General features: G+C 52.1%; 2 protein-coding genes across 2 annotated transcripts in view; both read right to left on the reverse strand.

The window, feature by feature from the left end:
• The window catches only part of LOC123762353 (uncharacterized), a 263,102-nt gene that overhangs the window by 29,766 nt on the left and 221,023 nt on the right, over nt 1-12,313 (reverse strand). Inside the window, exon 3 of the mRNA XM_045748867.2 lies at nt 1-1,315. This exon is cut by the window's left edge and continues 1,083 nt beyond it. Coding sequence (XP_045604823.2) covers nt 1-1,296 — 1,296 coding nt within the window. The 5' untranslated portion in view covers nt 1,297-1,315. The remainder of the gene's footprint in view (nt 1,316-12,313) is intronic.
• On the reverse strand, nt 10,245-10,802 carry LOC138366569 (calcium-binding and coiled-coil domain-containing protein 2-like). Its single transcript, XM_069327607.1, has one exon. It carries the CDS (start codon nt 10,800-10,802, stop codon nt 10,245-10,247), a length of 558 nt encoding a protein of 185 aa, XP_069183708.1.

The raw sequence follows: 12,313 nt of genomic DNA on the forward strand, positions 1-12,313 counted from the left end.
ACTCTCCGCCTCGGAGCAGGAGTCAGGCCCTGGAAGGTCACTGCTGGGGTCTTCCTGGGGTGTCATTTCTCTATCGTCACCCTGGGGCACACTGGCCTCGCTGGAGGTTGCCGCTGGGGGCTCGGATGAGGATTCCCGGGCAGCTTCTTCTTCTGCCAGGACCCGACGAGGGAAGCCAGGTCGTGGAGGTCGTGGTGGCGGCGCATTGTGACCTGCCCGAGGGCTGTGTGACCTGGGTGAGGGCCGGGGGCCATAACGCCGGGGTGACCCCTCATACTCGGCGATGGGTACATTACCAATCTTGGTGACCTTGTGCGTTGTGGATTCTTGAGTGGAGTCCGAGTCCGAGGGTGAGGTGGATCGCTCGTAGGCAGCGAGGTAGCCATGATCGCCGAGCTCGGCAGACTCTCCTGGGAGTTGTGCCGTGGGGGAGGTGGGAGTGCCCGGCCGGTCGTCCAGCGCCCGCACGGTCAGGCCCCGGGCCACCCACTCCCCAATGTCATCAAACACGACCTCTGACGACCCTGTCAGTCGTGTCTCGTACACCAGGGGTGACTCCCGCACTGAACAGCCATGACTGTGTTCCTCGCTGTTTCCGGGAGACTCTGGCCAATGTTGCTCCTGCTGTTGCCGCTCTTGCTGGTACTGCTGCTGCTGCTGCTGCCCTCTCCGCCGCTGTGACTCGTCGTGTCTGCGGCGAGCGGGCCGCGACCGGCTGTGACTGAACACTTCCCGCCCTCCTGCTATCTCAATACGAGAGTCTCTGAGGCGGAAGTGTTCCCGCCGCTGCGGCTGGTGGCGGGAGGCGAGAGGCAGCTGCGGCGGCGCCTCTTCGTACGAGGAATCTAACACTGACGACCTCATGTACCTGTCCTCATAGTCGTCATAAGCACTCACCACCGACACATCCATGTCCATATCGACGTCCTCGGCACTGCGCTCCATCTTGGCGGACTCTGAGTGCGAGCCCGAGTGAGAGTCTGACCTAGAGCCCGGTGTAGAGCCCGAACGGGAGCCTGATCCGCTATCAACGGACATGCGGCCGCTACTGCCGCTATCACGACTCAACTTGGAGTTATCGTAGAGTCTGGGGAGGTCACTGGCGGAGGTGTGCTGGGGTTCGTAGTTGTCGTTGTCGTCAGAGTCGAGGACACAGTTGAGGTTGAGGTCGGAACGGCGGGCGTCAGTGGGCGTGGTGGTGGTGGGCGTGTTGGTGGCAGAGCGAGGCCGGCACTTGGGGAACAGACGGCTGATCTCCGAGTCCGACCCCTCCACGGCCTCCAGCGGCTCCCCCATGACGCACCTCCTCACCAACCTGCGGGACCAGACCCCGTTAGTCCACCAGCCTCTAGACTTACTCTATATGTGCTCTACTCTCTTGCCGTCTTCACTCTCTTGCACTGCACTCTGGCTCTCACCACCCTCTACTCTTTCTCTCACAATGCTCTACTCTGTCTCTCACCACCCTCTACTCTTTCTCTCACCACTCTCTACTCTTTCTCTCACCACTCTACTCTTTCTCTCACCACCCTCTACTCTTTCTCTCATCACCCTATACTCTTTCTCTCACCACCCTGCTCTCTCTCAATCCTTTATTCTCTCTCTGTCATCATGTTTTTTTCCTCAACATCCTCTGCTTTCTCTCCGTTCTCTACCAACCACTCTCTCACTATGCTTTCTCGCACCACTCTCACCTTCTGCTCTCTCTCTCTCTCTCTCTCTCTCTCTCTCTCTCTCTCTCTCTCTCTCTCTCTCTCTCTCTCTCTCTCTCTCTCTCTCTCTCTCTCTCTCTCTCTCTCTCACCACTGTTCTATCATATACTCTCTCTGTCTTACTATCCTCTGCTCCCTCACCATACCTTACCTCTTACTATTACTACTACTACCACTACTAAAGTACTACTCAACTGATCTACATTAATCATCAAACCACAACCTGCACAAGGCAAGGTACACGCCATATCACTATTATATTAGTAGTGATTCCACAATACCATAGTATACCACACTTTAAACTACCTCACAAACTAATTTCTACATTACAACATTTGCCTACCAAGCTATAAAGATAACATGAAAAGTGCAGGTCTTAACCTATAGCGGAACATGACGACAATATTCATTCCTCCATGAACATGTCATTCCTCCAACAGTCACACACAGGCCTCTGCAGTCTACAGCAGGCGAGAGTGACAGAACCTTTCACCCTTAGACTTATAAACCCGTGGAACCGCCTACCCGCAGAAGCCGTAAATGTCAAAACACGGCTGCAATTTTAGATCCAAATACATAAAATCATCAGAACAAATTGGGAGACCTTTGACAAGCCCGTTGGTAACACACTCGTCCCAGGCTTCGCGAGCAATTTGACCCTAGGTTCGTATCCTGGCCGGGGAAGATTGACTAGGCGCCAGTCCTTAATTGTACCCCACCTCTGTTCACCCAGCAGTGATTGGGTACCTGGTTGTTAAACGATTTGGGAGGTCGTATTAAAGGGAAACAAGAAGGCCTGGTTTACCATGAACTATGGGAGAGGAAAGTTCTCAGCCTGCTAACAGGAGTCTGCTGTCGTCTGCTCCTGTATCCACCTGCATAAAAAAACAGAGACCTGTCCTTGCCCACGCCATTAGAGAGACTAGACTATCAAGTAGATCCAGGTAAATACAATAATGTAAGGAGAGGGAGTCAAGTTTACTATATTTTACAGTATACAAAAATAATAATAAATTCCCCCCTTCCTTACTCACCGTATATGTACGTTAATTAAAATGATAACATCGCCAAGACCAAGTGACCGGCACAGATACTTGGAATTCGCGGAACTTTCACAAACGAAGGTGTGCGCATTACACTTACTAAAAACCAAAGATAACGGGACATAATACAACAGGGAATGGGTGCTATCACTCACACACATCCTGGGAATGTGTGTGTGTGTGTTAGAAAGAAATATATGTAGTAGATATAATAGGGGAAAATAGATTGGTTAGAAAGGCGGGGTCCAAGAGCTCATAGCTCGATTCTACAGACACAAATAGTAAATCCATCGTCAGTTGGGTCAGCCCGGGTCCCATCTGGTGGCCGGCGGCGACGCCATGCTCACCAAAACACGCGGGAAATCTACTTTACACACAAAACATTCTCTCGTAACAATTAAACATATTTGCAAATAAAACATAACAATTAATATACCAAAAATAAAGCAAACTCACATTTCAATTAACAAAACATTTAGATAATACAAAATAAATGCTAGGCTTTACAACCGTAATTACAACTACAGCAACAACAACATTGGAGGAACACCTTAGTGCGCAGTAGACAGAACAAAAACAACATGAAAACAACAAAATAAAGAGCAAACAGCAGAAGCAACAAAACAAAAAGTAAAAACAAGAAAGTCAACAACAGTAATTACAAAAAAAATCAATAATACAAAACAGTCAACAGCAAAAACAACAAAACCATATATATATATACATTCGCAATTTAACACTAGCGATGACGTCCCTCACAGAGATCTTCTATCAGCTGAAATAGATAGATAGACATGTGGACTGTGACGTCATTGGGTCAGTTGCGTCAATATTGATTGATTGATAAAGATTAAGCCACCCAAGAGGTGGCACGGGCATGAATAGCCCGTAATGCGTCAATACCGTTGACGCAATACACACACACACACACACACACACACACACACACACACACACACACACACACACACACACACACACACACACACACACACACACACACACACACTCCCTCGCCACCTGCTGTTTCAACACACACTAAACACAAATTCCTCAAACTTTGATACTAAACAAGTGAACTACCTAATTACCTGTTGTTAACAAAAGCGACTAAGGACACAACTTGGCCCAGTAAACTCCCCCTTCCACGGGCTCACCATAGCCCGTGCTGCTTGCCCCGCTCCTGTGCCAGGTAAGTTACGGGCTCACCATAGCCCGTGCTGCTTGCCCCGCTCCTGTGCCAGGTAAGTTACGGGCTCACCATAGCCCGTGCTGCTTGCCCCGCTCCTGTGCCAGGTAAGTTACGGGCTCACCATAGCCCGTGCTGCTTGCCCCGCTCCTGTGCCAGGTAAGTTACGGGCTCACCATAGCCCGTGCTTCTTGCCCCGCTCCTGTGCCAGGTAAGTTACGGGCTCACCATAGCCCGTGCTGCTTGCCCCGCTCCTGTGCCAGGTAAGTTACGGGCTCACCATAGCCCGTGCTGCTTGCCCCGCTCCTGTGCCAGGTAAGTTACGGGCTCACCATAGCCCGTGCTGCTTGCCCCGCTCCTGTGCCAGGTAAGTTACGGGCTCACCATAGCCCGTGCTTCTTGCCCCGCTCCTGTGCCAGGTAAGTTACGGGCTCACCATAGCCCGTGCTGCTTGCCCCGCTCCTGTGCCAGGTAAGTTACGGGCTCACCATAGCCCGTGCTGCTTGCCCCGCTCCTGTGCCAGGTAAGTTACGGGCTCACCATAGCCCGTGCTGCTTGCCCCGCTCCTGTGCCAGGTAAGTTACGGGCTCACCATAGCCCGTGCTGCTTGCCCCGCTCCTGTGCCAGGTAAGTTACGGGCTCACCATAGCCCGTGCTGCTTGCCCCGCTCCTGTGCCAGGTAAGTTACGGGCTCACCATAGCCCGTGCTACTTGCCCCGCTCCTGTGCCAGGTAAGTTACGGGCTCACCATAGCCCGTGCTGCTTGCCCCGCTCCTGTGCCAGGTAAGTTACGGGCTCACCATAGCCCGTGCTGCTTGCCCCGCTCCTGTGCCAGGTAAGTTACGGGCTCAGCATAGCCCGTGCTGCTTGCCCCGCTCCTGTGCCAGGTAAGTTACGGGCTCACCATAGCCCGTGCTGCTTGCCCCGCTCCTGTGCCAGGTAAGTTACGGGCTCACCATAGCCCGTGCTGCTTGCCCCGCTCCTGTGCCAGGTAAGTTACGGGCTCACCATAGCCCGTGCTACTTGCCCCGCTCCTGTGCCAGGTAAGTCCACTACGGGCTCACCATAGCCCGTGCTGCTTGCCCCGCTCCTGTGCCAGGTAAGTTACGGGCTCACCATAGCCCGTGCTGCTTGCCCCGCTCCTGTGCCAGGTAAGTTACGGGCTCACCATAGCCCGTGCTACTTGCCCCGCTCCTGTGCCAGGTAAGTTACGGGCTCACCATAGCCCGTGCTGCTTGCCCCGCTCCTGTGCCAGGTAAGTTACGGGCTCACCATAGCCCGTGCTACTTGCCCCGCTCCTGTGCCAGGTAAGTTACGGGCTAACCATAGCCCGTGCTACTTGCCCCGCTCCTGTGCCAGGTAAGTTACGGGCTCACCATAGCCCGTGCTGCTTGCCCCGCTCCTGTGCCAGGTAAGTTACGGGCTCACCATAGCCCGTGCTACTTGCCCCGCTCCTGTGCCAGGTAAGTTACGGGCTCACCATAGCCCGTGCTGCTTGCCCCGCTCCTGTGCCAGGTAAGTTACGGGCTCACCATAGCCCGTGCTGCTTGCCCCGCTCCTGTGCCAGGTAAGTTACGGGCTCACCATAGCCCGTGCTACTTGCCCCGCTCCTGTGCCAGGTAAGTTACGGGCTAACCATAGCCCGTGCTACTTGCCCCGCTCCTGTGCCAGGTAAGTTACGGGTTCACCATAGCCCGTGCTACTTGGAACTTGTTCCGAGTAGCTGAATCTATAACAACAAGAACCGTAAACTCCTTCCACTTTACAGCCAAACAAAAGACCATTAAATACCAGTAACAACCCTACATAAACTCCTCTCCATATCCGCGTTATGTTATACTAAGAAAATATACAATACACAATAGAAGCCAAAACTATAAAATAGATAAATAGGCAAATGTATATAATAGAAACGGTGTCAAATCTCAGAGAGGTAGGAGGACAAACGCTTATGGCTAGTTTAATAAAAAAAAACATTAATGTTATGGAATGTGTGTGTTGAACCAACTATGTGTGAAGTGTTCTTATGGTGTTATGTTATCCAATGAACCAATCCACGGGAGCCTTGTCGTGGCGCAGATGACTAGAGCGCGTCTGGGAAAACTCGGCACCTAGGTTCGAACCCTCATCAGGGCTCCAGTGGATTTGTTCAATGATATTATTAATATTATTGCAAATATGTATATTATCTGGAAATGATATGGGGTGTAGGGACGCCATGGCAGCAACCCCACACCGCGGGTTCAAGATGCTCTCAACTCCACAACTTCTAGATGTGTCATTATTCTATTTTGAGAACTGCGGTAAATAGAGACACACACACACACTTCCTGCCATCCAACTTCCTTAGATATACGAGACACGCAACTAATGAAAATTAATTTGAATTCCTACATAATTAATACCGCGATAACTCGCGCACCCACACACACGCACCCACACACACGCACCCACACGCACGCACCCACACACACGCACCCACACACACGCACCCACACACACGCACCCACACGCACGCACCCACACACACGCACCCACACACACGCACCCACACACACGCACCCACACGCACGCACCCACACACACGCACCCACACGCACGCACCCACACACACGCACCCACACACACGCACCCACACGCACGCACCCACACACACGCACCCACACACACGCACCCACACGCACGCACCCACACACACGCACCCACACACACGCACCCACACGCACGCACCCACACACACGCACCCACACACACGCACCCACACACACGCACCCACACGCACGCACCCACACACACGCACCCACACGCACGCACCCACACACACGCACCCACACGCACGCACCCACACACACGCACCCACACACACGCACCCACACGCACGCACCCACACACACGCACCCACACGCACGCACCCACACACACGCACCCACACACACGCACCCACACACACGCACCCACACACACGCACCCACACGCACGCACCCACACACACGCACCCACACACACGCACCCACACACACGCACCCACACACACGCACCCACACACACGCACCCACACACACGCACCCACACACACGCACCCACACACGCACCCACACACGCACCCACACACACGCACCCACACACACGCACCCACACACACGCACCCACACACACGCACCCACACGCACGCACCCACACGCACGCACCCACACACACGCACCCACACACACGCACCCACACACAGGCACCCACACACAGGCACCCACACACACGCACCCACACACACGCACCCACACACACGCACCCACACACACGCACCCACACACACGCACCCACACACACGCACCCACACACACGCACCCACACGCACGCACCCACACACACGCACCCACACACACGCACCCACACACACGCACCCACACACGCACCCACACACGCACCCACACACACGCACCCACACACACGCACCCACACACACGCACCCACACACACGCACCCACACGCACGCACCCACACACACGCACCCACACACACGCACCCACACACACGCACCCACACGCACGCACCCACACGCACGCACCCACACGCACGCACCCACACACACGCACCCACCCACACGCACCCACACACACGCACCCACACACACGCACCCACACACACGCACCCACACACACGCACCCACACACACGCACCCACACACACGCACCCACACGCACGCACCCACACACACGCACCCACACACACGCACCCACACACACGCACCCACACACACGCACCCACACGCACGCACCCACACACACGCACCCACCTCTCCCCATACGGGAGGTTGATACTTGGTTGATGGGGTTCTGGGAGTTCTTTACCACCATTTTGTATCTTGGAGCAGTCGCTAAAGGCAAAGGACTCAACATAACTTTAAACTTGATCCCATCCCATATTGGAATCCCATTAAATGAAAAAGCTGATGAAATTGCTAAATTGGCAACTCGTCATCCAGTGATACATAAAACAATTCAACCCAGCCTAGAGAACATAAAAAACATCATCACCAAAAAACTCTCACATCTCAACAAAGCCGACCTGCACCAGAGAATAGCTGAAGGTTCGCCATCTGCAACATGGTATCTTCAGGCAACCAAATTAGAAAGGTTAAATATCCCAAAAGGAATCCACAGGGAAATAGCAGTTAGGCTATATAGACTACGTCTAGGTTACAGATGCAACTGGGAGATTGGTGAACCCCGACAGAGAGAGTGCATCTTCTGCCAAACTGTCACAGAAAAGCCATTACTTCACTATCTTCTGGAATGTGAAGCAACCAATGACCTTAGAAGAGCTTTAAGAGTTCCTGAATCATGCAGTGGCCACCCTGAAGCCATCAACACAGCCACTCTCCTGGTCAACAAAGGTGTCCAGCAGCTGGACACCCTCATAAAGACTGTGAAGCAGTATCCTCCCCCGCGATAACAGCTTGATGGTTAAATGCAACCTCAGATTACTGAGAAAAAAAAAATTGTACCACTTACGGGCTATTCATGCCCGTGCCACCTCTTGGGTGGCTTAATCTTTATCAATCAATCAATCGGGAGTTCTTCTACACCCCAAGCCCGGCCCGAGGCTTGGGGAGTAAAGTGGCCACAGAGCCAAAGTAGCGGAAGGAAGATCCACTGCGATATGGTACGAACAAGCCACTGGTTACTCCTCTTTCAAGCCTGGCAAAAAGATATCCAGAGACATTGCAGTAGCCATACACAGACTCAGACTTGGTTACAAGTGCTGCTGGGAGGTAATGAACCCAATAGTTAAAGAGTGTCACATCTGTGGCACAGAAGCAGAGGCGCCACTATTGCACTACTTACTGGAATGTGAAGCTACTGAAGCCCTGCACATCAAACTCAACATTAATCCAACGACAGCAGCTGCATTAGATGCACATTCCACCGCGACTACAATGATTAGAAAAGCTGTTGAGGAATGGGACTCATTAGTGAGCATTCAGCATCTACATCCGCCACCAAGATAATGTTAATAAAACAAGATTAAAACCAGTGCAATAAAACAGAAGCGATAAATAAGCAGGGAAAAAGGAGAAGTCTCCTCCTCCATTTTAAACTTAGACCCAAATACAACAGGAAAAAGGTTATCATGTATAACCAAACTCAATTACGGGCTCACCATAGCCCGTGCTACATGGACACTTTGTCCTGAGTAGCTAAATCTTTAACAGCAACACAAACAACGGCCCGAGGCCAGGCTTGACTTGTGAGAGTGTGGTCCACCAGGCTGTTGCTTGGAGCGGCCCGCAGGCCCACCCACCCCACGGTAATAAGAGCAGACGTACTCTCTCAGTGGAAGGCTTATACCTGGGGGCCTCAGCTCCATTTGCAACATATCGTATATATTAGTCTTGCTCTGGTGTTGTGTGTGTATACTCACCTAGTTGTGCTTGCGGGGGTTGAGCTCTGGCTCTTTGGTCCCGCCTCTCAACTGTCAATCAACTGGTGTACAGGTTCCTGAGCCTACTGGGCTCTATCATATCTACACTTGAAACTGTGTATGGAGTCAGCCTCTACCACATCACTGCCTAATGCATTCCATTTACTACTCTCATACTCGTGTGTGTGTGTGTGTGTGTGTGTGTGTGTGTGTGTGTGTGTGTGTGTGTGTGTGTGTGTGTGTGTGTGTGTGTGTGTGTGTGTGTGTGTGTGCGCATGTACGAGTATAACAAGAGAGCACCAGCTGGCGGGGAAGAAGGGGCTAGCCCCCCTCTCACCATCTCCATGTTATCCACCCTACTCGGCCACACTCCTTGATGAACACAAGTGAAGACTAAAGCAGAGGCCAGCAGGAAGCAGGAAGGAGAAGCAGAGACGAGAGGGAGAGAAATGAGAACTGGAACACACACACAGTTACAAGACAAAACCAAACTAGAGGGCTGGCAAAGGAGGGGGAGGAAGAAAGAAAAGAAACATAAACACAGAATATAGGAAGGGAGGCAGAGAAGGGAAGGGAAAGGGAAGGGAAACGCTCATCAATACTCCACAGGTTAGCTAGGTAGCAGAGTGGGCTACGTCAACCCCATTTGTTCCCTGAGGGGATCCCTATTTGTCTGTCGTTTTGGTATTTGTGCTGGAGTCCTTCTCCGACAGTCACTGTATAGATCTGTAAGCGACGCCCTACTTTCATGCGAGTCGGCGTTCGATCCCCGACGGTACAAAGGGTTTGGCACCGTTCCTTCCCTGTCCTCATATTCCTTACAGGTGGCTATATAGTCAAACTGGCTTAGTGCATTTTCTTGATAATTCTTCTCCATCATTGTTACCTATTCTTGTCCTCCACGCTCCACGAGGCCTTCTCCACGCTCCACGAGGCCTTCTCCACGCTCCACGAGGCCTTCTCCACGCTCCACGAGGCCTCCTCCACGCTCCACGAGGCCTTCTCCACGCTCCACGAGGCCTCCTCCACGCTCCACGAGGCCTTCTCCATGCTCCACGAGGCCTTCTCCACGCTCCACGAGGCCTCCTCCACGCTCCACGAGGCCTTCTCCACGCTCCACGAGGCCTTCTCCACGCTCCACGAGGCCTCCTCCACGCTCCACGAGGCCTTCTCCACGCTCCACGAGGCCTTCTCCACGCTCCACGAGGCCTCCTCCACGCTCCACGAGGCCTCCTCCACGCTCCACGAGGCCTTCTCCACGCTCCACGAGGCCTTCTCCACGCTCCACGAGGCCTCCTCCACGCTCCACGAGGCCCCTCTTCCACTCCAAGGATCCTCTGGACCCTCCACAAACATCCCATCTTCCCATAATCCTCCCCAGCCTCCAGCAGCCTCCCCCTCTCCGCTACTCTCCCACATCAACTTGCCAAACCCGCACATCAACTCGGGGACACAGTCTACACACACCCACAATTTCTACCATCCACTGGACAGTTTCCACATCGAACTTAAAACTTGCGGACACCAGTGATGGAATATTACTTGCATACTATTTCCAGTTATCAATTCGTTCGAGCACCTCTTTCCGATTTGAAAGCTCAGTCTCTTTCTCTCTCTCTCTCTCTCTCTCTCTCTCTCTCTCTCTCTCTCTCTCTCTCTCTCTCTCTCTCTCTCTCTCTCTCTCTCTCTCTCTCTCTCTCTTTCATCCGGCAACAAATAAAGTCCTTATCAACTGTTAAACCCTACCTCACACCAACCCACAGTGTATATTTGTGTGCGTGTGCGTGCGTGGGTGCGTGCGTGCTGGGTGCATGCGTGTCTCTGTCATCGTTAAAGCTAAAGCTGAAATTTGTCATGCATCAAGTGAACAATACGCTTAGAAGTGAGTGAATGAACAGTGAACATCACGAGTGAACAGTATGTTTAGAAGTGATAACGGTCCTATATCATAAGATGCTGAGATTTCTGACCGCCGTCAAGCACAGACGGCAACAACAACAACAACAACAACAGCCTTCAGTCAACAATATCGTTCTAAGCAGCAGAACAATAAGGCGCCCCAGCCAAGCATATCTTGAAACGCAGCGGCGTGCCAGCCACTACAGGTTAGTGTGTCATTAAACCCCCAGCCAATCAGCGTTGGCCGTGAGTATTAAATCCCTGTCAGGGCCGTCACTACCCCGACAACAGCGCTGTCGTTGAGTGAATGATCAACTCTGACGTTCTCAGCCTCCAACGAAACCTCAAAGAGATTCGAAGCATTCTCTCTCATTTTCAGCGGACTTTTGAACATTTTATCCGAATCTCTACATACAAAAATGTGTTGTCCATTTGTCTGTGAGAGCGTCAGTGTGGGAGGGATACTTAGATGACGCAAAAATGTGTGTTAATATTGAATTTACCTGGATCATTAGAGATTCGAACTCTGGCTTCTAACCCACGAGACGGTTGTCGCCCCAACGAGGCTATGGGTCCTCACGGACTCTATTGAGCTCGAATATGTGATGATCTTGGTGAATCTTTGTGTGTGTGTGTGTGTTTACTAGTTGTGTTTACTAGTTGTGTTTTTGCGGGGGTTGAGCTTTGCTCTTTCGGCCCGCCTCTCAACTGTCAATCAACTATTTACTAACTACTTTTTTTTTTCCACACCACACACACCACACACAAAGTGTGTGTGTGTGTGTGTGTGTGTGTGTGTGTGTGTGTGTGTGTGTGTGTGTGTGTGTGTGTGAATGAAATGTTAATATCCTATTGTGGACTACATCATTATTGTGTGTTAATATTGTATAAGTTTCAATTAATCAAACCATTTTAACCAAGACAGTCCCTAACTTGATGCTGTAGCCCGTGTGCGCGACACTTCTCAAGCTGCTACAACACTTTTTTAAGAGTGAAGAGACGTTTCTTCTCACCATAAAGCTGCCAAGAATCCCAAGTTTGTGCAGAGAAAA

Source organism: Procambarus clarkii, chromosome 2 (genome assembly GCF_040958095.1).
Source record: "Procambarus clarkii isolate CNS0578487 chromosome 2, FALCON_Pclarkii_2.0, whole genome shotgun sequence".
In the NCBI taxonomy this organism is placed as follows: domain Eukaryota; kingdom Metazoa; phylum Arthropoda; class Malacostraca; order Decapoda; family Cambaridae; genus Procambarus; species Procambarus clarkii.